Here is a 27,636-nt window from a genome sequence, read left to right as displayed (position 1 = left end):
TGTCAGTGCTCAAGTATTGGACTTTATTGACAGTTAAGCAATATCAGTGCACAATACCAATCACTTGAATACAACATGATCAAAATCCATTGCTTTCTACATACACATGGTTTGTGAGCACATTGGCTAATCTTGTTGGGCAAAGTGAAGATTATATTTCATGATTTCATTGAGATTTAAGTTCAGTATGGTAAGCCTTTATACGCTATACAAGGGGACGATCAAAGCTAGATTACCTTCTCACGTAAACTTTTATTCGCCAATTAAAAGACAGTATAAAATTCACTTAAACATATCGGTATAAACTCAATATGCTGGGGAAAATATATTTCTGTACCCCCACCTTCGACAAACGTTACAGGCAAAAGGGATGCGGAGGTAAGAAGTTATCCAATTAATTTAAAAAGGTGACTTTTGTTACGTTCTTAGACGTTCACACCAGTAAACCAGATCAAGCTTCATTGGAAGTCCAATCCAGGGGTTGTATTGTGTTAGTAGACCAGGATATTTATATCAACATTTCTGCATTGGGCTGGGCTTTCTTGTATAGGCATTTCTCCAAAAAAATAAGGATATTCTGTATCCCAACATGAAACACAAAGCCCATCTAAGAAGTAAAAACAAAGGCAACTTTTGAAACGTTACGGCAGCACACCAATGATTAACTTACAGTTTATGATTTTATGTAACAATTGAAGAATGAGTATTGCAACCACTACAGCCTTGCGTGGGAAGAATAGAATTCCCATAAACAAAATGCAACATGCTCCTTATCAGCAACAGGGCATTGAAGAGAACTTTGGTTTAAAACAAAGATTTCAGACAAGCTTCAGTTGACCAAGCACACAAAGACCATGGTTTTGTTGACTTACTCTCTAGATTGGACATCTTTTGCATGCCCTTTAGGGAAAAGACCCTAAGGCTAAAAAAGGTGTCAAATAAACATTTTCTTCAAAGGGGATAACAAATCAAATAGTGTTAACGCAATACTTGTCACTCAGTTAATGTGGCAAAACTAACTACGTGGTTACAGTAGGAGCAAAACAAAAAAAGCACAGATGTGGTTTGAGACAGTCCATCGGCTACATTAAATTCATATTGCAAAAACAGGACAGGGACCCAAAACAAATCAACCATTAAAATGAAGGTGAAAGGGAACGTATTTCTCAGTCTATAATACAGGGGAGGCTTCAGTGCCTATACAGAGCACAGAGATCGATGGTTATCTACTATGCCATGATAACATGCTTGGCTAATTATTGCAGGACATAAGCAGTCTCTGGCAGTGGTTAGTTTAAGGGCAGATTAGGGTGGTAATAGATCGATAGCTGTACTGCATGTCAAGGTATGTTTCTCTACTCTATGGTTCCTTGACAGTGGGACTCTATGGTGCCTTCTGGTTGGTTTCTCAGTCAGCCTCTTCTTCTGACTCCTCTTCCTCAGCTGTTTCCAGCCAGGTTAGCCACTGGTTGACCTAACAGGGGAGAGAGTTAGCAACTGGTTGACATAACAGGGGAGAGTGTTATACAGGGTCATGTTAAATAGGGCAGAATGTTAAGCAAAAAGATGTGTTGTTATTGACCAAGTTCAGGTAGGAGGCTACCTCCCCGTTTCACTCAGTTTCCAAATGCTTTCCACATACTGAGCGCAACCCTGTTGTGGTTGCAAGAATAAAGGACTGGGTACACATGTTTAAGTGTATAAGCTACCAGTTGGTCAACTGTGACAGATTTCTCAACAAAAAATACCTGGAATAAAGCTTTTCCCTTTCCAGGGAATTCTTGGGTAATATCTTCTTTCCATGCAAGGAAGGCCTCTTCTTCAATGATCTCCATGTCGTAGAAGTGGACATAGTAGCGCAGCAGCATACCTGAAATAAACACACACACACACACAACACTATGACAACTACACACAGTATGCAGCAGCAGAGACACAGTTGCAATGAAGTCGACATAGAATATCCTACTCGCATGTCCAAAAACGAGCAAATAGATTCAAATCTTGATCACTGAAGCAAAAGTGAATAGGTTTCCACCACGTTTCCACCAAATTATTAGTTTCAATGACAGCCTGGCAAGTGGCGTGGGACAGTAAACCTACCTTTGGGAAAGTGGCTGGCGTGGCAGTGCACCTGCAGGGCGTACAGGGCTGAGACCTGCAGCTGGGGCTGGTCGTGTAGGAACTTCTGCATGACGGGTTTGAAGGCCAGCAGCAGCTGCTTCTCTTGGTCCAGCTGCTCTTTGGAGGGCCCCGCCGCCTGCTCCTCTCCACCACTGCCCTCCTCCTCCTCCACACAACACAGCTCCCCTGAGATGTACTGCAAGAAACTGGGAGGAGAGGGGAAGTGTGGGTAGCAACAGTTAGAGCATGGTAAAATGGATACACTAATGTATGGTCCCAAAAGTGTATTTTACACATTCCATTAGTTTGTGTCTTCACCCACCCCAGTGTGCATGAAATATTGTGCAAAAATAGACTGAAAGGCTGATTCTATATTGTGACAAGTACAGTCTAGACTCCACTGTCATATTGGTCTCAAGCCTTGAATGAATACCTTTATTCAACCATAAGCAGTCTAAATAAGATTTCAAAAGTAGTCTCCGGGCCTCCCGCAGCAGTCTAAGGCACTGCATCGCTACAGATCCAGGTCCAAACCCGGGCTGTGAAGCAGCCGACCGAGACCGGGAGACCCATGAGTCGGCGCACAATTGGCCCAGTGTCGTCTGGGTTAGGGGAGGGTTTGGCCAGCAGTAATGTTCTTGTCCCATCGCGCTCTAGCGACTCGTGGCGGTCGGGCGCATGCACGCGGACTTCGGCTCGCCAGCTGTACGGTGTTTCCTCTGACACATTGGTGCGGCTGGCTCACAGTTTAAGCAAGCAGTGTGTCAAGAAGCATTGCTCTCGACCTTCGCCTCTCCCGAATCCGTACGGGAGTTGCAGTGATGGGACAAGACTAACTACTAACTGGATATCACGAAATTGGAGAAAAAGGAGCAACATTTTTTTTTTTTACAAAAAGTAGTCTCCATCCTGGAGGTTCAGTACCTACCTGGTCATGAGGATGTTGACAAAACCCTTGTCAGTGTGGAGCTTGGGGGAGATGTTGTCTTTGATCCACTTGTAGATGGCCTGCGGTGAGGGGTCTGCCTTGATCTGCAGCAGCAGGTCCTTCTCAAGCTTCAACAGGGGGAACAGGAAGCTCAGGCCCTTACCCTCCAGGATCTCCAACATGCGGTCCTTGTTCTGGTCAATCTCTGGAGGACCAGAACGGACAGACAGGTCAGATTAGCCATAGCATCACTGACATGGAAGATGAATGTGCTGCAGTCTCTGCTGATACTGTTCAGATATTGTAATCATTAGTCTCTTTCGTTGGTCATCCGTGATATCAAGTGCCTTTAGTCTAATGATTATTAGATGCCATCACATGAGAAATTTAACATCACAGTGAAATCATTCCATTTCAGTCACTAAAGCGCCTTTAGAGGGAGTATGTGGAGAGAGGGTTGTCAACCTACCGGGTAGCATCTTTTGCATGTTGACCTTGCTCTGTTGGAAGAGGTCAGTGAGCCACTCCTTGTCCGTGAGCTTGGCAGTCTGCTGCAGACAGAGCAGGAAGAGGGGGAAGTGGGTTCCATTCTCCAAAGGGTGGGCCAGCTCAGACACGCTCACCAGCTCAGATATGAGGGCCAGGGCTGCAAACTGGGCCAGGTAGGATTTCACTAGCGGCACGTCCACCTCAATCTTAGGGCACTGGTCAAGCACGTTGAGGAAAGCCTTGGAAGCGAGGATGGAGGGAGAGAGACAAAGACATTAGTGAGACGAAAACAAAGCTTTACCAAGCGCTTCAAAAGTATTTGACATGAATGTCAAAAACATTGCGTGGAAGAGACACATACCTGCATGAAGTTATCCCCGGTGACGAGGCCTTCTGTGCGAAGCGTGTGTATGAGGGTGCTGGCATGCTCCTTATCCTCATCTGACCGGTCCAGCGACACCACAATGATCTTACTCAGCATCTCCGGCAGGAAGTGCTTGGGAGCCTTCATCTCTCTGACACCGTTCACAGCATCATCAATGTTTTTGCTGTTCAGGTATTCCGTTACAACAGTCTCCTAAAGGGGGGAGAGTGAAAAGTGAGCCTTGTTTAGTGTTGCACGGTGTATTGGTGCCAATAATATATATTGTGATAACAAAGAGTTGTGATACCAGAATTCAGTCACATCGGTACTAAATGGTTGCCTACCGTCATTTTCAGCAGCTCCTCCCTAGCCGGTGGTGGTTTCTTGCTGGTCTTATGAGGTTTCTCATGAATGGGAGGAGGGTTGCTTTTGAGGCCGAGCTGTGGAGACTGGGGGAGAAGACTAGGTGAACTACACTGGAACAACAAACTTGGCAAGCCCTCAAAAGCCCAGTTGGAATCGGAGTTGGGGTCGATTCCATTTTAAGAAGTTAACTGACATTCCAATTTTCTTCATTGAACAGCAATGGGAAGAATTTGAATGTCAGTTTTTTTCCAGAATTGAAATCGACCCCAACCCTGGTTGGGGGGTTAAAAAGGTGAAGTGGGGTGTGCTCTGCTGATCCCTTACCTGTCCCAATGGAGGGGTGTTGGTGCGGGGGGGCTGGGCACTGGGGGGGATCATGGTGGGGATTTGGGGCTGCAGCTTGGGAACCTGGTTCTTATTCAGGAGGAACGACTGAGCTGGTCTCAGGCTGATCTACAACATGGGGGGAGAACAGTAGCAGAATGGTTAGCATGGTGTCTTGGAAAGGAAGATACTGAGATCAGCAGAATATCATTCCCTCAATCAGTCAACAGACCAGATACCAGTTTTAGAGAGAAGAGGTGTAGCATAGGAGAGCAGGAAGTAGGAGACAAGACTGGCAGTAGGTTTTTCCCCCTCAGAATTGTTATCGTCACAGGGCATGATCATACAGGGATGCAAACTGGTGAGGGCCCCAGAAAAGTGACAAAAACAAATGTTAGAATGGAAACACGTGAACATTTTAATAACGATGTGATACCACGTCAAGTATCACGATACCGAGTAGTATCGTCACACCACAGGATTTGCCCCGGCCAACCCTCCCCAGGATGCCTGTTACCGTTTTCTATACGTGCTGCACAAAAACAGTGTCCCTGATATTCACACCTCTACTCAATACAAGACATTGAATTTAACTTCAAACTTTTTACTGTATAATAGAAAAGGCAGGACTTGACATTAACTCCTTTTTTTGGACAAGTAGGACAGACTTCTTTTGTTGTCCAAAAGATCAAGAGACTTGTAACATCATTTTATTGTCATTGTATGATGCAAGGAACCACTTTACAAAATTAAATGTATTACTATATTTTTTACCATAGAGAATCAGACAAAAATGTAGCATATAAAATAGTGCAACATTACAATTACAACCAAATACTTTTTATGGCTTAATAAAATGAATTCCCTCCAGGGCTCGAAATTAAGGGCGTCCGGTCGTCCATGACCATTAAAAAAAATATGTCCACGGTTCAAAACAGAATCTGGAACAGTTCTGGGACCACTGCACATAAAAACATTTTAAAAAGCAAGTGAGGCTGATGCAACAAATCAAACCCTTTAGCTTAAACCGTTTATAAAGTTATATTTCTAAATATTATAAACTCAACAATGCGCACATGGCTGTAGGCTGTGTGAGAGAATGTCCCAAAATGCAATTAGCAGGAAAACACTTCTCAAAAGTGCACAGCACGCCGAGCGGTTATGTGACAGATGAAAATATTTTTTAGAAATAAAGTGGAGATCTAAAGATGCATCAACTAGCATGGGTTACTACTGCAATATGACTAAGATTATGCCTTTGGCTGCTGAACAATAGAAAAGGAACATTGATTTGAAAACCAGTAGCACATGAAAAATTCTGGTTTCAATGGCATATTAAGTGTTTCTAAAATAATTCCCTCAACATTTCTATGGTTGTATTTTGGCTAGGCTACTTGACATAAAATGACAAACTTAATTGTTAAAACCTGGACGTTTTATGGTTAAAGTGAAGGTTGCACGATATAATTTCTACAAATCTGACAGCGTAGATTGATTATTTTCCATATAAAACTGTCTTCATGGAAAGTGTAAACTACTATTTTCGAAATTAATTATGTTTATCAAACACCAAAAACACATTGCGGCTTTGACGTCAAGAAAGGAACAGCATGCTGGTGGTTTCGGTGAGTTCTTATATCTCAGTGATGAAGGCGAATCAGGTAAGTAGGTACTAAAGTGCCCAAAGAGTTGTAATGTCATGTTGCTAGCAGATAAAAAAATAAATAAAAAAGACTAAAAAAAGATAGCAGGCTAATAAGTGCACCAGGATATGCAAAACGAACTGGCCCACTCGGATCTAGCATGGTGTTTGGGGATGAAATAAGCTTGCAAGCTACAACAACTTCAACACGGCATGTTTTGCATAAATGAATGGTGAAATACTAAATTAAGATTAACATCATTATTTATTTCAAGGTATGTCTTTATTTTTGCTGAACTGCCTGCTCTTTATTAGCCGATATAGCTTGCAGGATATCATGGTAGCCAATGTCTGTTAGCCATTATACCTGGATTTACGTTTACTGCTGCTAGTAACATTAGTACTCAGGTGGCTAGCTATAGCTACCATCGGACAATAACAGTTTTAGCCGGTTTGGTTATAGACGTTCAATGTCTACTATGACAGTAAAGGTTTATCTTGCTTTTGTGTAACAGTACGAGAAATGCTGAGTCGCTTAACTGCTAATAAGTGATGCGTTTCAGGCTGCTATATGATAGATGGTAGGGGTAAGCCAGCAGGGGTGTAAAAGGGGATATACTAGATTTTTAGCTGATACAGAATAAAGAAATCACAGGATATGGTCTGATGATAAGTTGTCTTTATTCAGTGACAAAATATATTTTTCAACAATGAGGACTTTGTATGACTTGGGTCTTCACCGTCTTTTGTGGAGAGTGGCTTCACTCCTGCTGTGCATTCACTCGTGTTCTTCTCAATGTCGCTTTTCCGTCATGACTTTGCCCAAATTTGGATTCAAAAAAAGAATTGCCCAAAATACTAATGTAAAGGGGATATGTCAAATCGGGTGCTTTTAGTTGGAAGGATGAAACCAATCAGAATGTTTGGGGGAGAAGGTAGTTGGTGGTTTGGGCTAGAAACTTGAAACTAATGAAAAGGTGCAAGCATGACTGTCACTGTGCTCCGTTTTTCCTCTATGGCAGCGGCACTCAGCCTAGTCAGACTGGCTTGCCTGTTCTTACCGGCGAAATGAAAAAATACGTATCCACTTCGCTCGCGCTGAGTGCCGCTCCAATAATTAAAGAAATGTAGGAAACCACATCACGGTCTGCAAACCCCAGCTCGCCATCATGGCTAAATAACATTTTAAAACTGATGGGAGATGCACAGAAAGAACAAAGGGAGAGAAGCAGCAGAGTATGCTAATGGCTGGTTAGAGGATGTGGCTGGCTGCTCACAGTTGTCAGACATGATTTTGGATGAAGCACTCATTCTGATGTGACATATCTGACATCACACTCTGAACTCTGATATTCTGTGTGTAGCGATGCATTCTGTGCTCAGTCATCAATTTCAATATGAGAAACATACAACACTATTTAACGATCATACAAGATCCTTTCGCTTCTCTTTTATAGCCCAATGGGTGATACACTGCGGACTTTGTCAGGTTATTTTTCGGTGTTTAAAACAACTAATTGACAAAGGTCGGTTCAATTATTTGAATTCTATTTCGTTCAGTTTTTTGTTTGTTCTGCAGTTTCTCTAGAGATAAATCAGATCATGCCCGAACTGTGCGATGTAGTACTTGTCCGGTCTGTGTTTCTTTTACGCCTGCTATGTAAGAGAGAAGAATGCGCAATCAAGAGGGGATAAATAGAAAGCAGTTGCTTCGTGAGGTATTGGTATTCAGCAGTCATAAAAGTATTCCATTTTTACTTTGAAGACCTACTAAAATTGTTATTTTGTCAGACAACATAGGTAGCAGCTCTAGAGATTATACACAATGACCAAAATATTTTATTAAATTAAAGTGAATAACTGATGGTTAGTAAGTGATAAACAGCCATGGGCAGTCACTACCATCATGGGACTTGTATTAATTGTTTTATTTGGTGTTACAGCACTCAACTGACACGATGCATAGCGCAGCTAAGTTTTTTTTATTATCGAACCTGAAATTGTGATTATTATTTTTGGTATAATCGAACAAACCTCAAAAAGCACTAACCGCTCAGCACTAGTGGCCAGACTGGTGGGGAGTGGGTTAACCTCTTGGGGCTAGGTGGGACGCTAGCGTGCCACCTGTGGTGCACTCCATCAACAGCAGGTGCATTTCAAGAGCGGCAAATTTGAATCCAAATAAATGTCAAAATTCAAATTTTTCAAAAATACAACTATGTTACACCATTTGAAAGATAAACATCTCCTTAATCTAACCACGTTTTACGATTTCAAAAAGGTTTTACGGCGAAAGCATAAATTTAGAGTATGTTAGGACAGTACATTTACAAGAGTTGTGTGTAATGTTTTGTCAAGTCAAAGACAGGGTCACCAAAACCATAAAACCAGCTAAAATGATACACTAACCTTTTACAATCTCCATCAGATGACACTCCTAGGACATTATGTTAGACAATGCATGCATTTTTAGTTCTATCAAGTTCATATTTATATACAAAAACAGCGTTTTACTATGGCATTGATGTTGAGGAAATCGTTTCCCTCCAATAACCGGCAGTGAAGTCAGCGTCACAAATTAAATAATTAAAATTAGAAAACATTGGTAAAATATTATATTGTCATTTAAAGAATTATAGATTTACATCTTTTGAACGCAATCAACTTGCCAGATTTAAAAATAACCTTACTGGGAAATCACACTTTGCAATAATCTGAGCACTGTGCCCAGAAAAATACGCGTTGCGATACAGACTAGACGTCATGTTGGGGAGATCTAAAATCGAAAATACTATGTAAATAATCCATTACCTTTGATTCTCTTCATCAGATGTCACTTCCAGGTATCACAGGTCCATAACGAATGTAGTTTTGTTCAAAAAAGCTCATCATTTATGTCCAAAAATCTCCGTCTCGTTAGCACATGATGTAAGCCAGCCGGACTTCTCGTCATGAACGAGGGGAAAAAATATATTTCCGTTCGTTCAAACATGTCAAACGTTGTATAGCATAAATCATTAGGGCCTTTTTAACCAGAACATGAATAATATTCAAGGTGGACAAATGCATAGCCTTTTATAACGTATTGGAACGAGGGTACCCAACATGAAGTAGCGCGCCAGGTGTCTAATGGGACATCACCGTTCCATGGCTCTTGTTCGGTCAGATCTCCCTCCAGAAGACTCAAAACACTTTGTAAAGGCTGGTGACATCTAGTGGAAGCAATAGGAAGTGCCAAAATATTCCTAAACCCCTGTGTTTTTCAATGGGATAGGTTTAAAATCAATACAACACATCAGGTATCCACTTCCTGTCAGAAAATGTCTCAGGGTTTTGCCTGCCAAATGAGTTCTGTTATACTCACAGACACCATTCAAACAGTTTTGGAAACTTTAGAGTGTTTTCTATCCATATATAATAAGTATATGCATATTCTAGTTACTGGGTAGGATTAGTAACCAGATTAAATCGGGTACATTTTTTTTATCCAGACGTGCAAATGCTGCCCCCTAGACCCAACAGGTTAATGTACCTCTTCTAGGTTGAGTTGTCCCTTCTTGCTGAAACGTGGAGGCATGTCCTTGTTGGACTGGACCTGCTGTTGCTGGCTCTGGTGGTTCTGGTTCTGGAAATGCTGATTCTGCACCTTTAAAACAGACCAGACAAGAAACATAAATTGGTGGCACTAGCGGGAAGAGAGACGTTTCCTTTCCACAAGCAGGAAGAAAGGACAGCTCATCTCTGTTGCGCACACATGCTGCAAGTTTACTAAACCATTAATCTGGTTTAAAAATAAAAAATTGCATTGACTCAAATCAAATCCAGTTATTTACTGCTAGTTTGATAATCAAAGCTGCTAGATTACCTGGTTGGACTTGATAAAAGACTTGTTGGCTCCAATTTCGAACGAAGACTGTGGTTGGGGGGCGGTGTTGTGGCCGTTATGTCCGTTGACGTTGAAGAGCGGGTTGGAGCGATGACGTCCCAGAGTGGGAGAGAACCTGTCCTGAATGACCCCCGGGCCCGTCCCTATCCCACCACCTGAGGAGACAGGTTAGAGAGGAGTGCGAATTTACATCTGGCTGTCACATTTTCTAAGTCACAGAGCATGTTTGAAGTAGACTTCATTAGTCAGACTGGGTAGAATCACTGGTCTACAAAATCATGTTACATCCCAAATAACTACTCATTTTGTGATTAAATGTTCCCCTCAAACACGCTGGCAGACAATAAAGTGGTTAATGGACGAGACCTAGACAGGCACATGGACAAACCTACGCCCATGCCTACCTGGCATTTGTCCAAACATGTCAGCCAATCCCCCGAGAGTCTCCATTTTCATCCGGTTTGGCATAAAAGGGCCTTCCAGGAAGAAGTCCATCCTCATTCCCTGAGCCATGGTCGCTGGGATGAAAACACCCAAATCCTGGGGAGGAGGCAAAAACACACTGTGAATAGTGCTCAAAATGGCCCTAAAAATACATCCTATTTGTTGGTTCTTGATGTTGTAGTTATATAGCCATGTGCATTCTCTGCCACTCATAACTCTTAGATACACTGAGCAACTCCTGAATAATCACATGCTTCCATTAGTAGATGTGTGAAGGCATTTTCTCTGTTGTGTAATAAGTGAGAGTTGCTTTGGAGAAAAAAAGAGAGACCTGGAGGGGTTGTCAGGAAGCTCCAGTTATAAACAAGCATAGGGTTGCTGTACCAATAAGCTTGGCCTAAGAAGCCACAGGTAGGGCATCACATGTTCAAAGATGCTACTTTGACTTAAGATAGTGATATGCACAGGCTCGTTCTCAATTGGTCTTTCCTCAATTCCTCGTGTCCTCTTTCCTCGCCTCCTCAACAGTATTGGAAGAGATGAGAAAGTCCAAGGTCTCTCCTCCTTTAGAGGATGCGGCAATGAGAGAGGATGAGATGAACAGGCAATAATTCCGGTTCTCTCCACTAACTCACTTTCACTGCCTCCTGACGGATCTGGTTGATGGTCTTTGGTCCGTTGTCGATGAAAGCTTTGCGGGGGACCCAGTTGTTGTCTCGCAGCTCTACCGTGTCTTGCAGCAGGAAGCGGATCCTGGCGGGCAATTCCTTGTTGTTCATTAAGGATAACATACGGCCAAAGTACTGGTCCATTAAAGACTGTAGGGCAGAGATGGACAGTGGTGTCATGACAGCGAGAGAGACAGACATACAGGCCGTAGGGATGACAGCAGACAGACTGCTAGGAACAAGAGAATGTACCTTAGCTTTTTCATGGTCGAGTCTAGGCCCCACGGTTCTCATTATCTGACAGAGGCACTCCAGATCCTCCCCCATATCCTTGAGTTGGACTCTCTTCTTCTTTTCCAAAAGCTAGGGAGAGGGGGATGATGGTGTTATACAAGTGGCATATTAGGGACCTGTGCCAGTAGAAAAGTAAAAACTATGAAGATTGCAAAGCAGAACTCAACTAGACAAAGTTGTATCTTAAGTTGCAAACAATGATAAAAAGTTATACAAAACTAAATCCAAAAGAACTACACTGAAATGGTAGAACATACTGTTTTGATGCACTTATGAAGGATAGATTCATGGATGAGGTCGAGTTTGCCAAGTTCCGAGATGAATTTAATGTTGCCAAGCATCTTGATCTTGGCAATGGCACGCTGCTCCTCCTCCTCAGAAGTAAGAGGGTTGTCATGTTTGTCATAGACTGGTAGAAGGAGAACATCAAGTTAGTACAAGTACAATAGGGAGTCAAGGAGCGGACTTGTGGTGGGTCTTGTCCCAAAACAGCCGTGTAGGGGAGTAGTAGTAGTACTCACTTTCAACATTTCTGCTGCGGTTTTCAAATTCATCTTGAAGCTTGGAAATTAAAAGTCTTCTGAAGGTCTGCAAAATCAGGACAACATTTGAGATTGAACATCAGAACCAGTGACATTCTATACAGGCACTTGGGACATAAAGAGAAGACCAAAGTAGGTTCTACACTATCGTACAGCACATATAGATTACCACACAACTAGATTAAAAGACATAACCGTGCAGAAAATAAAAACTATCTAAACATGATGCTTACAGTGCTCTGCTTTTGGGATGTTTGGATCTCGGGCGAAGGGCCATCAAAGTTTGGTGCGTCCTCTGCCAAACGCAGACATAGCTGCGCATAGAGTGAGCTATACTTCGGCTCTTCTAGGGCTTTGTCTACAATCTAGATGGGAGGGAGGAGAGAGGAAAATATATATTTTTTAAATCCATTAAAGCATCAGTTATACATGGAGGATGCCAGGAAATTATAGATTACATTTGCAAAGAGCAGACACGGTTAACAGGAAAAAAAACAAGAGGCTTACTTACCAGCAAGATGATTGCTTTAAGGACGAGTTTTGTATCTACGCCCACATTCAGGAGCTCAAGGCATAGCTTGTCAAACTTCTCAGGCGTGAGCTTGTTGAGTATGCTAAAGAGGAAAAGGAGGAGCGGGGAGAGAGGATAGAGAACAGGGAAAGTCAGGGGTACATGCATAATCAAGAGGGGTTGAGAAATCAACAAGCTTTGCTTGTTAGCCATATAAAGTTGCAGTGGTCTGCTCTTGTAAACATCTGACAGAGAAGCATGTGCTCATGCAGGCGGCAAGGGCACAGAGCATAAAACCAAACACATTGAGAAAATAAAGCTTAAACCAATTTGTGGCCAAATTGTGTTTCTTGACACTTACCCTCTCACTTTCCTGAAGATTGCATCGTGTCGCTCTTTTTCGTTGCTGGAGTTGGCATCTCGTCTAGTGCTTCGTGAAGGAACCCATTTCGGAGCGCTGTGCCCGGGGGTTTTCCCCAGGAACTCGCTGGAGTAACAGAAAGGAGACTTTGTTGAGCTACGGCACTAAGTGATCATACACCACCAGTACTACATACAGGTGACAGCAAATCACATCTGCAATGCTGGAGAGCAAATACACTGAGGATGACGTTTATCATTCTAGAGAGCATCAATTCCATTCAGATACAGTTCGCATACAAAAAAATGCCTTTTAGCTGAAAGGCAGATGGCTCCAGTTCCCAGTATTTATTATTTGTGGATCCCTTAGGATGATTTCTGGGAATCATGCCTGTGTGGTAGGCCTACCTGTTGCCGACAGTCTTGGGATAGTGCTGAGGTGCACCCCTACCAACACCTCCCCCCGAAGAAGCACTGTTAGGGTAAACGGAGAACAACATTGAATATGCAAGAGCATTGCACAGGAATTTAACATGTTTAACTAATTGAAAGAGTTGATCAGTTTCACACTCCCCTCCATAGGTCATTCATGTCCTGTAAGTGAGAGCTAAAAAGTGTTGATTGATTTAAGCAACATATGGTTGGTTCCATAAGATTAGTCAATACATTGTCACCCAGAGCCGTATAGCTTGCATGCAAGGCTCTGTTGGCATCTATTCATCTAGGACTATAGCCTACTTCAAGCTAAAGTTACTGTCAAGACAAATCTGGATATACACTGAACAAAAATAAACATCCAACAATTTTGAAAGATTTACAGTTCATATAAGGACATCAGTTAATTGAAATAAATTAGGCACTAATCTACGGATTTCACATGATTGTGAATATAGATATGCATCTATGGTCACAGATATAAAAATAAAAAAAGGTTGGGGCGAGGATCAGAAAACCTGTCAGTATCTGGTGACTACCATTTGCCTCATGCAGCGCGGCATCTACTTCACAGAGTTGATCAGGCTATTGATTGTGGCCTGTGGAATGTTGTCCCACTCCTCTTCAATGGCTGTACGAAGATGCTGGATTTTGGCGGGAACTGTCGCCCATGTTGATCCAGAGCATCCCAAACATGCTCAATTAGTCACATGTCTGGTGAGTATGCAGGCCATGGTAGAACTGGGACATTTTCAGCTTCCAGAAATTGTGTACAGATCCTTGTGACATTGGGGCTGTGCAGTATCATGCTGAAGAAAAAGTGGCGATGGTGGCAAATGTGCCTTAGGATCCTGTCACGGTATCTCTGCATTTTATTGATGGCAATTTGAATGCACAATGGGTTCCTTGTCCGTAGCTTATGCCTGCCCATACCATAACCCCACCATGGGGCACTCTGTTCACAAAGTTGACATCAGCAAAACGTTGGCCCACACGACGCCATGTCTGCTCGGAACAGTTGAAACCGGGATTCATCCATGGAGACCACACATATCCAGCGTGCCAGTCACCATCGAAGGTTAGCTTCTGCCTACTGAAGTTGGTTACGATGCTGAACTGCAGTCAGGTAAAATCCTGATGAGGACGACGAGCACGCAGATGAGCTTCCCTGATACGGTTTCTGAAATTCTTTGGTTGTGCAAACCCACAATATCATCAGCTGTCCTGGTGGCTGGTATCAGATGATCCCGCAGGTGAAGAAACCGGATGTGGAGGTCCTGGGCTGGCGTAGTTACATGTGGTCTGCGGTTGTGTGGACATTTTTAAAACGGAGGCAGCTTATGGTAGAAAAATGAACATTCAAGTCTCTGGCAACAGCTTTGGTGGACATTCCTGCAATCAACATGCCAATTGCACGCTCCCTCAAAACATGAGACATCTGTGGCATTGTGTTGTTTGACAAAACGGCACATTGACTGGCCTTTTGTCCCCAGTACAAGGCGCACTTGTGTAATGATCATGCTGTTTAATCCGCTTCTTGATATGACACACCTATCAGGTGGATGGATTATCTTGGCAAAGGATAAATGTTCACCAACAGAGAAGTAAACAAATTTGTGCACAACATTTGAGAGAAATATGCTTCGAGCGTATGGACAATTTCAGGGAACTTTTATTTCAGCTCATGAAACCAACACCTTCTATGATGCGTTTATATTTTTGTTCTGTATAAAAAAGGCCTGTCAGCCATAAAGACATGACAAATCACAATGGACTGACATCGGACCGTGTTACCATCACCATAGTGATATCGCCACTGTGGACCTGAACAATGGCAGTTATTCACATTCAACATCTGGAGCATAAAGAGTAACCTACTTTTCCTTGTTTTTGCTTTGCTGAAGCCATTCGTGTTGCATAATATCCACGGTCTTATCTTCATGGAAAGCATGTACATACTTTATTACTAATTATTAAATTAGGCAGATCATATTCTTTGGATAACATAATCTACTCCTGGGTGGGTAAGGAACTGAGTCCAAATAAATGTTGCCATGTCATAACGATTCATTGCAATATTGACTGTGAAACAACGGTGGAAATTGGGAAAAATTAAGTCTTGCCATCACTGGTCTCACCGTTATCCAAAAAGCTCAGGCTCTGGTGCAGAATTAAAAATGAGTACATCCAAAATGGTAGTGGCAGGGGAAAGAGTGACCACTGAAATCTTTATTGATAAACATTGCTGATTACCATCTCCAAAATATAGAGGAGAAAAAAATGTGTCACTGTCTGGTATGACATTGTGCACATTCAGAGTAGGAGTAGGCCTACTCATTGCAGCAGTACATTTACCAAACCTAATAGTGTAGCTAAAACCCCTTACTAAATCAATGGTGCCTGGTACATTGTTGGTGCTCAGGACATTAAAGTGGCACCCACCCACATACCATTGATTGCACCATTCTTAACAAAGAGCCCATTGAACACAAATATGCTTCATATTTGCCCAAATCACAGTTGATGCTACACTATTTTATGTTACACAGTGTCAGCTTTAGCAATTTTTTGAGCCACGGCTATCAATGTGAATGTGGTTTGACTGCATCCTGACCTGACCCTAAAGCCTCTGGATAACATCAATGTCAAGTGACATGTCCTAGTTTCTTAGATTCACTATATACTCACACAGAAGTACATGGAAACCCCTTCAAATTTGTGGATATGGCTATTTGTTGTGGACAGGTGTATAAAAATCGAGCAAACTGCAAAAGATGGCGCCGAAGAACATGGCTGACGTTTTACATTCTCCCAACCAATTGTGCTATTTTGTTAGTTTTTTTGCGTAACTTATTTTGTACATAATGTTGCTGCTACTGTCACTCATGACCGAAAATAACTTCGGGACTTCAGAACAGCGATTACTCACCGCGGACTGGAATAAACTTTTTCCTTTAACGAGTCCAACGAGAAGGATATACTGCTTTCACTGGAAAAGGCCCAGAACAGGACCCGTAATTTGCTTGAAGAAAAGACGCAGGAAAAGGGGCCGCAGATGGGGCTGCCTTTGAGAATCTGTAGGCGAGCGAGTAAACTCCCACTACTACTCGTTCTTCTTGCTAACGTTCACTCATTGGAAAATTGAAATTGATGACCTACGATTAAGATCATCCTACCACTGGGATATTAAAAACTAACATCTTATGTTTCACCGAGACGTGGCTGAAAGACGTTACGGATAATATAGAGCTGGCGGGATTTTCCATGCACCGGTAGAACAGAGAAGTTATGTCTGGTAAGACGAGGGGTGGGGGTGTGCGTCTATTTGTAAATAACAGCTGGTGCGCAATGTCTAATATTAAAAGGAGTCTCGAGATATTGCTCGCCTGAGGTAGAGTACCTTATGATAAGCTGTATACCACACTATCTATATTATTCGTAGCCGTCTATTTACCACCACAGAACGAAGCTGGCACTAAGACCGCTCTTAACCAACTCTGTAAGGCCATATGCAAAGAAGAAAATGCTCACCCTGAAGAGAAGCTCCTAGTGGCCAGGGACTTTAATGCAGGCGAACTTAAATCAGTTTTAACACATTTTTACCAGCATGTCACATGTGCTACCAGAGAAGGAAAAAAAATTCCTACACCACCTTTACTCCACACACAGAGATGCATACAAAGCTCTCCCCTGCCCTCCATTTGGCAAATCTAACCACAATTCTATCCTCTTGATTCCTGCTTACAAGCAAAAACTAAACCAGGAAGTACCAGTGACTCGCTCAATACGGAAGTGGTCAGATGACAGATGCTACACTAAAGGACTGCTTTGCTAGCACAGACTGGAATAGGTTCTGGGATTCATTCAATGGCATTGAGGAGTATACCACCTCAGTCATCGGCTTCATCAATAACTGCATCGACGACGTCGTCCCCACAGTGACCGTACGTAGATATCCCAACCAGAAGCCATGGATTACAGGCAACATCCGCATCGAGCTAAAGGCTAGAGCTGCCGCTTTCAAGGAGCGGGAGACTAATCCGGATGCTTATAAGAAATACCACTATGCCCTCAGACAAACCATCAAACAAGCAAAGTGTCAATACAGGATTAGGATTGAATCCTACTACACCGGCTCTGACGCTCATCGGATGTGGCAGGGCTTAAACTACTATGGATTATAAAGGGAAACCCAGACGCGAGCTGCCCAGTGACGCGAGCCTACCAGACGAGCTAAATGCCTTTTATGCTCGCTTCAAGGCAAGCAACACTGAAGCATGCACAAGAACACCAGCTGTTCCAGATGACTGTGTGATAACGATCTCAGTAGCCAATTTGAACAAAACCTTTAAAAAAGGTCAACATTCACAAAGACTGTGGGCCAGATGGATTACCAGGACGTGTACTCAAAGCATGCGCGGACCAACTGTCAAGTGTCTTCACTGACAATTTCAACCTCTCCCTGACTGAGTCTGTAATACCTACATGTTTCAAGCAGACCACCATAGTCCCTGTGCCCAAGGAAGCGAAGGTAACCTGCCTAACTGATTACAGCCCCGTAGCACTCACGTTGGTTGCCATGAAGTGCTTTGAAAGGCTGGTCATGGCTCACATCAACAGCATCCTCCCGGACACCCTAGACCCACACCAATTCGCATACCGCCCCAAAAGATCCACAGATGAATCAATCTCAATTCACACTGCCCTTTCCCACCTGGACAAGAGGAACACCGATGTGAGAATGCTGTTCATTGACTACAGCTCAGCGTTCAACACCATAGCACCCACGAAGCTCATGACTAAGCTAAGGACTCTGGGACAAAACACCTCCCTCTGCAACTGGATCCTGGACTTCCTGTCGGGCCGCCCCAGGTGGTAAGAGTAGGCAACAACACGTCTGCCACGCTGATCCTTAACACTTGAGCCCCTCAGGGGTGTGTACTTAGTCCTCTCCTGTACTCCCTGTTCACCAATGATTGTGTGGCCAAACACAACTCCAACACCACCATTAAGTTTGCTGACAACGACGAGACGGCCTATAGGGAGGAGGTCAGAGAACTGGCAGTGTGGTGCCAGGGCAACAATCTCTCCCTCAATGTGAGCAGGACAAAGGTGCTGATCGTGGACTACAGGAAAAGGTGTGCCGAACAGGCCCCCATTGACATCGACAGGGCTGTAGTGGAGCGGGGTGAAAGTTTCAAGTTCCTTGGTGTCCACATCAACGAACTATCATGGTCCAAACATACCAAGACAGCCGTGAAGAGGGGACGACAAAACCTTTTCCCACTCAGGAGACTGAAAAGATTTGGCATAGGTCCCCAGATCCTCAAAAGGTTATACAGCTGCACCACCGAGAGCATCCTGAACGGTTGCATCGTCGCCTGGTAGGGCAACTGACGGCATCTGCCCGCAAGGCACTACAGAGGGTAGTGCATACAGCCCAGTACATCACTGGGGCCAAGCTTCCTGCCATCCAGGACCTATATAATAGGCAGTGTCAGAGGAAGGCCCTAAAGATTGTCAAACACCCCAGTCACCCAAGTTATAGTCTTTTCTCTGCTACCGCATGGCAAGCGGTACCGGAGTGCCAAGGCTAGGGCAAAAAGGCTCCTCAACAGCATCTACCCCCAAGCCATAAGACTGCTGAACAACTAATAAAATCGCCACCAGACTATTTACATTGACCGACCGACCCCCCCCCGTTTGTACACTGCTGCTACTCGCAGTTTATATTATCTATGGATAGTCACTTCACCCCAACCTACAAATTACCTCCTGTATTACTAACCTGTACCCCCGCACACTGACTCGGTACCCCCAGTATATAGCCTCGTTATTGTTAGTGTTACTTTTTATTATTATTTTTTACTTAGCCTGTTTAGGATAGGGGCAGTATTGACACGGCTGGATAAAAAACATACCCGATTTAATCTGGTTACCACTCCTACCCAGTAACTAGAATATGCATATACTTATTACATATGGATAGAAAACACCCTAAATTTTCTAAAACTGTTTGAATGGACTCTGTGAGTATAACAGAACTCAAATGGCAGGTCAAAACCTGAGAGATTCCTTTACAGGAAGTGGCCTGTCTGACCATTTCTTGAACTTCTTTTCCATCTCTATCATTTACTAAGGATCTCTGCTCTAACGTGACACTTCCCACGTCGTCCATAGGCGCTCAGAGCCCGGGAAAAAACAGAATGTCGTCATTCCAGCCCCAGGCTGAAACACATTATCGCCTTTCTCAAGTGGCCGATCAAGGGACACTGGGCTTATGCGCGTGACCCCGACCGCCCCCGCCTTTGGGATTTTTTCCTCTGTTTGCCGAAAAGGAGATTCCCTGTCGGAATATTATCGCTTTTATACGAGAAAAATGTCGTAAAAATTGATTTTAAACAGCGGTTGACATGCTTCGAAGTACGGTAATGGAATACTTAGAATTTTATTGTCACGAATTGCGCCATGCGCGCGACACTTCTTTACTATTTCGGATAGTGTCTGGAACGCATCGAACAAAACGCCGCTATTCGGATATAACGATGGATTATTTTGGACCAAACCAACATTTGTTATTGAAGTAGCAGTCCTGGGTGTGCATTCTGACGAAGACAACAAAAGGTAATCAAACTTTTATAATAGTATATATGATTATGGTGAGTGCTAAACTTGCCGGGTGTCTAAATAGCGAGCCCGTGATGCCTGGGCTATGTACTTAGAATATTGCAAAATGTGCTTTCACCAAAAAGCTATTTTAAAATCGGACATATCGAGTGCATAGAGGAGGTCTGTATCTATAATTCTTAAAATAATTGTTATGCTTTTTGTGAACGTTTATCGTGAGTAATTTAGTAAAATGTTAGCGAATTCCCCGGAAGTTTGCGGGGGTATGCTAGTTCTGAACGTCACATGCTAATGTAAAAAGCTGGTTTTTGATATAAATATGAACTTGATTGAACAAAACATGCATGTATTGTATAACATAATGTCCTAGGGTTGTCATCTGATGAAGATCATCAAAGGTGAGTGCTGCATTTAGCTGTCTTCTGGGTTTTGGTGACATTATATGCTGGCTTGAAAAATGGGTGTCTGATTATTTCTGGCTTGGTACTCTGCTGACATAATCTAATGTTTTGCTTTCGTTGTAAAGCCTTTTTGAAATCGGACAGTGTGGTTAGATTAACGAGAGTCTTGTCTTTAAATGGCTGTAAAATAGTCATAGGTTTGAGAAATTGAAGTAATAGGATTTTTAAGGTTTTGAAAATCGCGCCACAGGCTGGCAGTGGCTGTTACGTAGGTGGGACGAATTCGTCCCGCCTAGCCTAGAGAGGTTAAGAAAAGATTTGCCAAATAGACTAAACTCTTCTTGAACTGCACTGTTGGTTAAGGGCTTCTAAGTAAGCATTTCACGGTAAGGCCTACACTTGTATTCAGCGCATGTGACGAATAAAGTTTGATTTGCAATCTCCATAAACAAACATTGGCAGTATAATGACCTTACTGAAGAGCTCAACGGCTTAATGTGGCACCGTCACAGGAAGCCACCTTCCCAACAAGTCTGTTCGTACAATTTCTGCCCTGCTAGAGCTGCCCATGTCAACTCTAATACCCTGACTACACCGATCGCAACGCGTGCGTGAGCGTTGCAAAATACATTTAGGAATCTGTTATTCAATTATTGCACCCGCAATGCTCGCGAGCGTCTGCGTTGCCAAGGGCTAAAATAGAAGTCATTCCTATTTCTGAAGCAGATCACGCTGCAAGTCCTGCCTCTCCCATCTCTTCATTGGTTATACCCACATGAGTAATTGAAAGACGAACTGTGTTGCCGGTTGTCGTGGTAATACTATGAAGGTTTATATGTCAATCACCATATAAGTTCAAAGATGAAAAAGCCTGGAAGGAGGAGAGATGACCAGAAACGATTCGGTTCACCTTTTTATGTGTGGATTAATTGTCGGAGTAGAGGACCTTGTGCATTTCAGGTAAAATAACAACCTAATGTTTATACCCCAGGACAAATTAGCTAGCAACAGCAAGCTAGCTAAATAGGACAAATTAGCTAGCAAGTGCAAGCAAACTAGCTAAATTGCCAAAAATGTTTAATGCTTTTCGACCTGTCCCCAAATGAATGTCATTGGTTCAGAGTTTGTTTTGATATTTTAACCTGCGTGTCGTGATCGCATTTGGTGTAGGGGGACAAAATACATATTTTGGACGATGTCGCACGCGCACAGACGGTTTGGGTTCCTTGTAAGTGTTGTTATTGTGAAGTGGAAACGTATAGGAGCATCAACGGCTAAGCCGCAAAATGGTAGGCCACACAAACTCACAGAAAGGGACCGCCGTGTGCGTCTATCTTCGGATGCAACACTCACCACCGAGTTCCAAACTGCCTCTGGAAGCAACGTCAGCACAAGAACTGTTCGTCAGGAGCTTCATGAAATGGGTTTCCATGGCCAACCAGGAGCACACAAGCCTAAGAACACCATGCACAACGCCAAGCATCGGCTAGAGTGATGTAAAGCTTGCCGCCATTGGACTCTGGAGCGTTCTCGAGTGATGAATCACGCTTCACCATCTGGCAGCCCGATGGACGGACCTGGGTTTGGTGGATGCCAGGAGAACACTACCTGCCCCAAGGCATAGTGCCAACTGTAAAGTTTGGTGGAGGAGGAATTTTATTTTTTATTTCACCTTTATTTAACCAGGTAGGCAAGTTGAGAACAAGTTCTCATTTACAATTGCGACCTGGCCAAGATAAAGCAAAGCAGTTTGACAACATACAACAACACAGAGTTGCACATGGAGTAAAACAAACATACAGTAGAAAAATAAGTCTATATACAATGTGAGCAAATGAGGTGAGATAAGGGAGGTAGAGGCAAAAAGGTCATGGTGGCAAAGTAAATACAATATAGCAAGTAAAACACTGGAATGGTAGATTTGTAGTAGAAGCAAGTGCAAAATTAGAAATAAATAAATAAATAGAGTAGGGGAAGAGGTAGTTGTTTGGGCTAAATTATAGATTGGCTATGTACAGGTGCAGTGATCTGTGAGCTGCTCTGACAGCTGGTGCCTAATGCTAGTGAGGGAGATAAGTGTCTCCAGTTTGAGATTTTTGTAGTTCGTTCCAGTCATTGGCAGCAGAAAACTGGAAGGAGAGATGGCCAAAGGAGGAATTGGCTTTGGGGGTGACCAGAGAGACATACCTGCTGGAGCGCGTGCTACAGGTGGGTGCTGCTATGGTGACCAGTGAGCGGAGATAAGGGGGGACTTTACCTAGCAGGGTCTTGTAGATGGAATAATGGTATGGGGCTGTATTCCATGGTTTGGGCTAGGCCCCTTAGCTCCCTGTGAAGGGAAATCTTAATGCTGCAGCATACAATGACATTCTATACGATTCTGTGCTTCCAACTTCGGCAACAGTTTGGGGAAGGCCCTTTGCTATTTCAGCATGACAATGCGCCAGTGCACAAAGCAAGGTCCATCCATAAATGGTTTGTCGAGATCGGTGTGGAAGACCTTGACTGGCATGCACAGAGCCCTGACCTCAACCCCTAAAACATCTTTGTGATGAATGGACCAACATCAGTGCCCAATCTCACTGATGCTCTTGTGGATGAATGGAAGTAAATCCCTGCAGCAATGTTCCAACATCTAAAGGAAAGCCTACCCAGCAGAGTGGAGGCTGTTACAGCAGCAAAGGGGGGACCAACTCCATATTAATGCCTGTGATTTTGGAATGAGATGTTCGACAAGCAAGTGTCCACATACTTTTGGTCACGTAGTGTAGTTTGATAGTCAAGGCTGCTAGATTACCTGGTTGGTCATCTGTGGGACAGAGACTATGCTGTTGGATTGCTGTACTATGTTGTAATAGCAACAATATCAGACATAAGAAGTCAGGGCCTGATTTTCAGAAAAGCAGCATACTGATCCATGACGGGTGGGGTATGAGGTACAAATGACACAGCAAAGAGGATGCCGCTTGATGAAACCCCAGCGTGTGTGTTTGGAAATGTCCCCTCAATTTCTAAAAGGATTCCTATTGAGGGAAGAACATACCTGAAACGAGAAGCACCCCCTACTGCAATCACACTCTCCACTTTGGCGGCTTGACAAAGATGAATCTTTAAAAGAATAATAATAACAGGGGAGGGGTGGGGAAAACAGTGCTGTAGGAGAGAAAGATATGGATCATACATTAGTATCATGAGTTTCATTAGTTACCAAAAATGACGATCTATTCAACAAAGATGGATTCGAATGCTGACTTTGTCAAGTGCAACGACTAGCTAGCTAACTTCAATTATACGGAACAAAAATATATATATAACGCAACATGCAACAATTGCCTTGATTTTACTGAGTTACAGTTCATATGAGGAAATCTGTCAACTGAAATAAATTAATTTGGCCCTAATCTATGGAATAAAAATGACTGGGAAAAGAGATGCATCTGTTGGTTACAAATAGAAAATTAAAATTAAACGGGCCTCGATCTCGTCACGGTATTTCTAGTCATTCAAATTGCCATCGATAAAATGATATCGTGGTCGTTGTCTGTGGCTTATACCTGCCCATACCATAACCCCACCATGGGGCACTCTGTAAACAACGTTGACATCTGCAAACCGCTCGCTCGCCCACATGCCATACAAGCGGTCTGCGGTTGTGAGGTCGGTTGGACATAGTGCCTCATTTTCTAAAATGACATTGGAGACGGCTTATGGTAGAGACATCTATGTTCAATTCTATGGCAGCAGACATTCCTGCAGTCAGCATGCCAATTGCACACTCCTTTAAAACGTGAGACATCTGTGGCATTGTGTTGTGTGACTAAACTGCACATTTTAGAGTGGCCTTTTGTCCCCAACACAAGGTTTACTTGTGTAATGATTATGGTGTTTAATCAGCTTCTTGATATGCCACATCTGCCAGGTGGCTATATTATGTTGAAAACGTATCAAATGCTAAATAAAACAGGTATGTACTCGCTTTGGTAACGTGATATCAGAAATTTGTGATATTGGCCAGTTAGCTAACAATAGCTCATGCTACCTCAAACGTTAACTACCCAGGATACATTGAACGTAGCCGCGAGTTAGTTAGGAAGTGTCATGTTCTGTATATTGTGTTAAACTGCTGGTCATGTCATTAATTTGAGTATAACAAAGATGTTCGTAATGTTTCAATATTTGTCGATAAAACGCCGGTAACCGCATGGAGCCATTAAAATGACCATGTTATTCCATCACGACGCCATTTTATGCAGTAACGTTAATCAGCTAGCGAGGCTAGCTAGCTTGCATCGGGCAGCCATTTTGGATAAAATGATGCGAATTTGTAAGGAATTGCAAACTTACCTTCACTAAAAGAACTTCAGTTTTATTGGTTGGTTGGCCACCAAAGAAGAAATGTAAAATCTTGAAAATAAAAGCAAATTTGGAAGCGTGAAACAGCCAGCGATATCAGGTACGAAAAGTAGCTAGCTAGCTAGACGTACACTGTCTACTGCTTCGTGCTGGAGAATAATGGTGCGTTCGAGACAACTGGGAACTCGGAAATTTCCGACGTCAGTGCGTCGGAGAAAAAAACAGCTCCAAATCGGGTACTGTGGCTTTTTTCTAGAGCTCTGATTTGCCGACCATTAAGATCACTGACGTTATGGTTCGTCCTTTATTTTTTCGAGTTGTCGTGAACCGATTGAAGTCAGAAGTCGGAGATTTCTGAGATCCCAGTTGTTCTGAATGTGGCATTAGACTAAAAACTAGCCTATCTACGACGTCATTCTTAAAATGTCACAATATGCATTGTCAAATTTAAGAAATTGGGTGTTATTAAATTGTTGTGGAGTATGCAACTATTCTCCAGTAAAATGACCCATCAAACAGTCCAAATTTAGCCTCGAAACTTTTATGTCCACAGCTTCTCCCCACACAAAACACTCATGTAGAACAACAAATATTTTTGTTAAAACCAAGTGGTTTCCTAAGTGGTTAGAAAAATATTTGAAATTGATTTATTTGATAAAGGGAATATACGCTTTTATGGAACATTTTTAGAAACATAACTTCCCAATACATGATTCTATATACAGTTGAAGTCGGAAGTTTACATACACCTTAGCCAAATACATTTAAACTCAGTTTTTCACAATTCCTTACATTTAATCCAAGTAAAAATTCCCTGTCTTAGGTCAGTTAGGATCACCACTTTATTTTAAGATTGTGAAATGTCAGAATAATAGTAGAGAGAATTATTTATTTCAGCTTTTATTTCTTTCATCACATTCCCAGTGGGTCAGAAGTTTACATACAGTCAATTAGTATTTGGTAGCATTGCCTTTAAATTGTTTAACTTGGGTCAAACGTTTCAGGTAGCCTTCCATAAGCTCCCCACAATAATTTGGGTGAATTTTGGCCCATTCCTCCTGACAGAGCTGGTGTAACTGAGTCAGGTTTGTAGGCCACCTTGCTCGCACACACTTTTTCAGTTTGGCCCACAAATTTTCTATGGGATTGAGGCCAGGGCTTCGTGATGGCCATTCCAATACCTTGACTTTGTTGTCCTTAAGCCATTTTGCCGCAACTTTGGAAGTATGCTTGGGGTCATTGTCCATTTGGAAGACCCATTTGCAACCAAGCTTTAACTTCCTGATTGATGTCTTGAGATGTTGCTTCAATATATCCATATAACTTTACTTTTTCATGATGCCATCTATTTTGTGATGTGCACCAGTCCCTCCTGAAGCAAAGCACCCCCACAACGTAATGCTGCCAACCCCGTGCTTCACGGTTGGGATGGTTTTCTTCGGCTTGCAAGTGTCCCCCTTTTTCCTCCAAACATAACGATGGTCATTATGGCCAAACAGTTCTATTTTTGTTTCATCAGACCAGAGGACATTTCTCCAAAAAGTATGATCTTTGTCCCCATGTGCAGTTGCAAACCGTAGTCTGGCTTTTTTTATGGCGGTTTTGGAGCAGTGGCTTCTTTCTTGCTGAGCAGCCTTTCAGGTTATGTCGATATAGAACTTGTTTTACTGTGGATATAGATACTTTTGTACCTGTTTCCTCCAGCATCTTCAGGTCCTTTGCTGTTGTTTTGGGATTGATTTGCACTTTTCGCACCAAAGTAAGTTCATCTCTAGGAGACAGAACACGTCTTCTTCCTGAGCGATATGACGGCTGTGTGGTCCCATGGTGTTTAATACTTGCGCTATTGTTTGTACAGATGAACGTGGTACCTTCAGGCGTTTGGAAATTGATCCCAAGGATGAACCAGACTTGTGAAGGTCTACAATAATTTTCCTGAGGTCTTGGCTGATTTATTTTGATTTTCCCATGATGTCAAGCAAAGAGGCACTGAGTTTGAAGGTAGGCCTTGAAATACATCCACAGGTACACCTCCAATTGACTCAAATGATGTCAATTAGCCTACCAGAAGCTTCTAAAGCCATGACATAAGTTTCTGGAATTTTCCAAGCTGTTTAAAGGCACAGTCAAATTAGTGCATTTAAAGTTCTGACCCACTGGAATTGTGATACAGTGAATTATATGTGAAATAAGCTGTCTTTAAACTATTGTTGGAAAAATGACTTGTGTCATGCACAAAGTAGATGTCCTAACCGACTTGCCAAAACTATAGTTTGTTAACAAGAAATTTGTGGAGTGGTTGAAAAACGAGTTTTAATGACTCCAACCAAAATCAAATCAAATGTTATTGGTCACATACACATGTTTAGCAGATGTTCATGCTAGTGTAGCGAAATGCTTGTGCTTCTAGTTCCGACCATGCAGTAATATCTAACAATTAAGTAATCTAACAATTTCACAACAACTACATTATACACACACAAGTGTAAAGGAATGAATAAAAATATGTACATATAAATATATGGATGAGCGATGGCTGAACAACATAGGCAAGATGCAGTAGATATAGAGTACAGTATATACATAAAGTGAGGGAAAAAAGTATTTGATCCTCTGCTGATTTTGTACGTTTGCCCACTGACAAAGAAATGATCAGTCTATAATTTTAATGGTAGGTTTATTTGGTATGACTTCCGGGTTTGGAGCGAGTAGTCGTGCTGCACTTCGCTCCGCAGGTAATATTACATTTCATTACAACGGTTTGATCTGAGCAATTTTTTAGCTAGCTACATAGCTGTCTTTGTATCAAAGATAATTGTGTAGTTTAGAGTAATTATCGAGGTTAGCTAGCCAGCTATTTTCGTCCGCCGCGCCGCGA

At 42.7% G+C, this 27,636-nt stretch overlaps 1 protein-coding gene across 1 annotated transcript; it reads right to left on the bottom strand.

Annotated features, from left to right (window-relative positions):
• Positions 1–24,854, bottom strand: LOC106573141 (eukaryotic translation initiation factor 4 gamma 2; the record flags this gene model as incomplete). Its single annotated transcript, XM_014147856.2, has 21 exons — positions 1–1,474; positions 1,749–1,870; positions 2,104–2,330; positions 3,053–3,257; positions 3,522–3,780; positions 3,903–4,118; positions 4,250–4,354; positions 4,596–4,724; positions 9,770–9,883; positions 10,103–10,278; positions 10,528–10,663; positions 11,203–11,385; positions 11,488–11,598; positions 11,787–11,938; positions 12,051–12,117; positions 12,305–12,436; positions 12,583–12,685; positions 12,944–13,069; positions 13,351–13,416; positions 23,449–23,558; positions 24,750–24,854. Coding segments are annotated over 21 exons (2,910 nt in total), but the record flags the coding sequence as incomplete, so codon positions are not given.
• Positions 24,855–27,636: the final 2,782 nt, after the last annotated feature.

This window comes from Salmo salar, chromosome ssa16 (genome assembly GCF_905237065.1).
Source record: "Salmo salar chromosome ssa16, Ssal_v3.1, whole genome shotgun sequence".
NCBI lineage: Eukaryota > Metazoa > Chordata > Actinopteri > Salmoniformes > Salmonidae > Salmo > Salmo salar.
The sequence above is the reverse complement of the archived record's forward strand: the minus strand, read 5'-3'. Positions and strand labels throughout refer to the sequence as shown.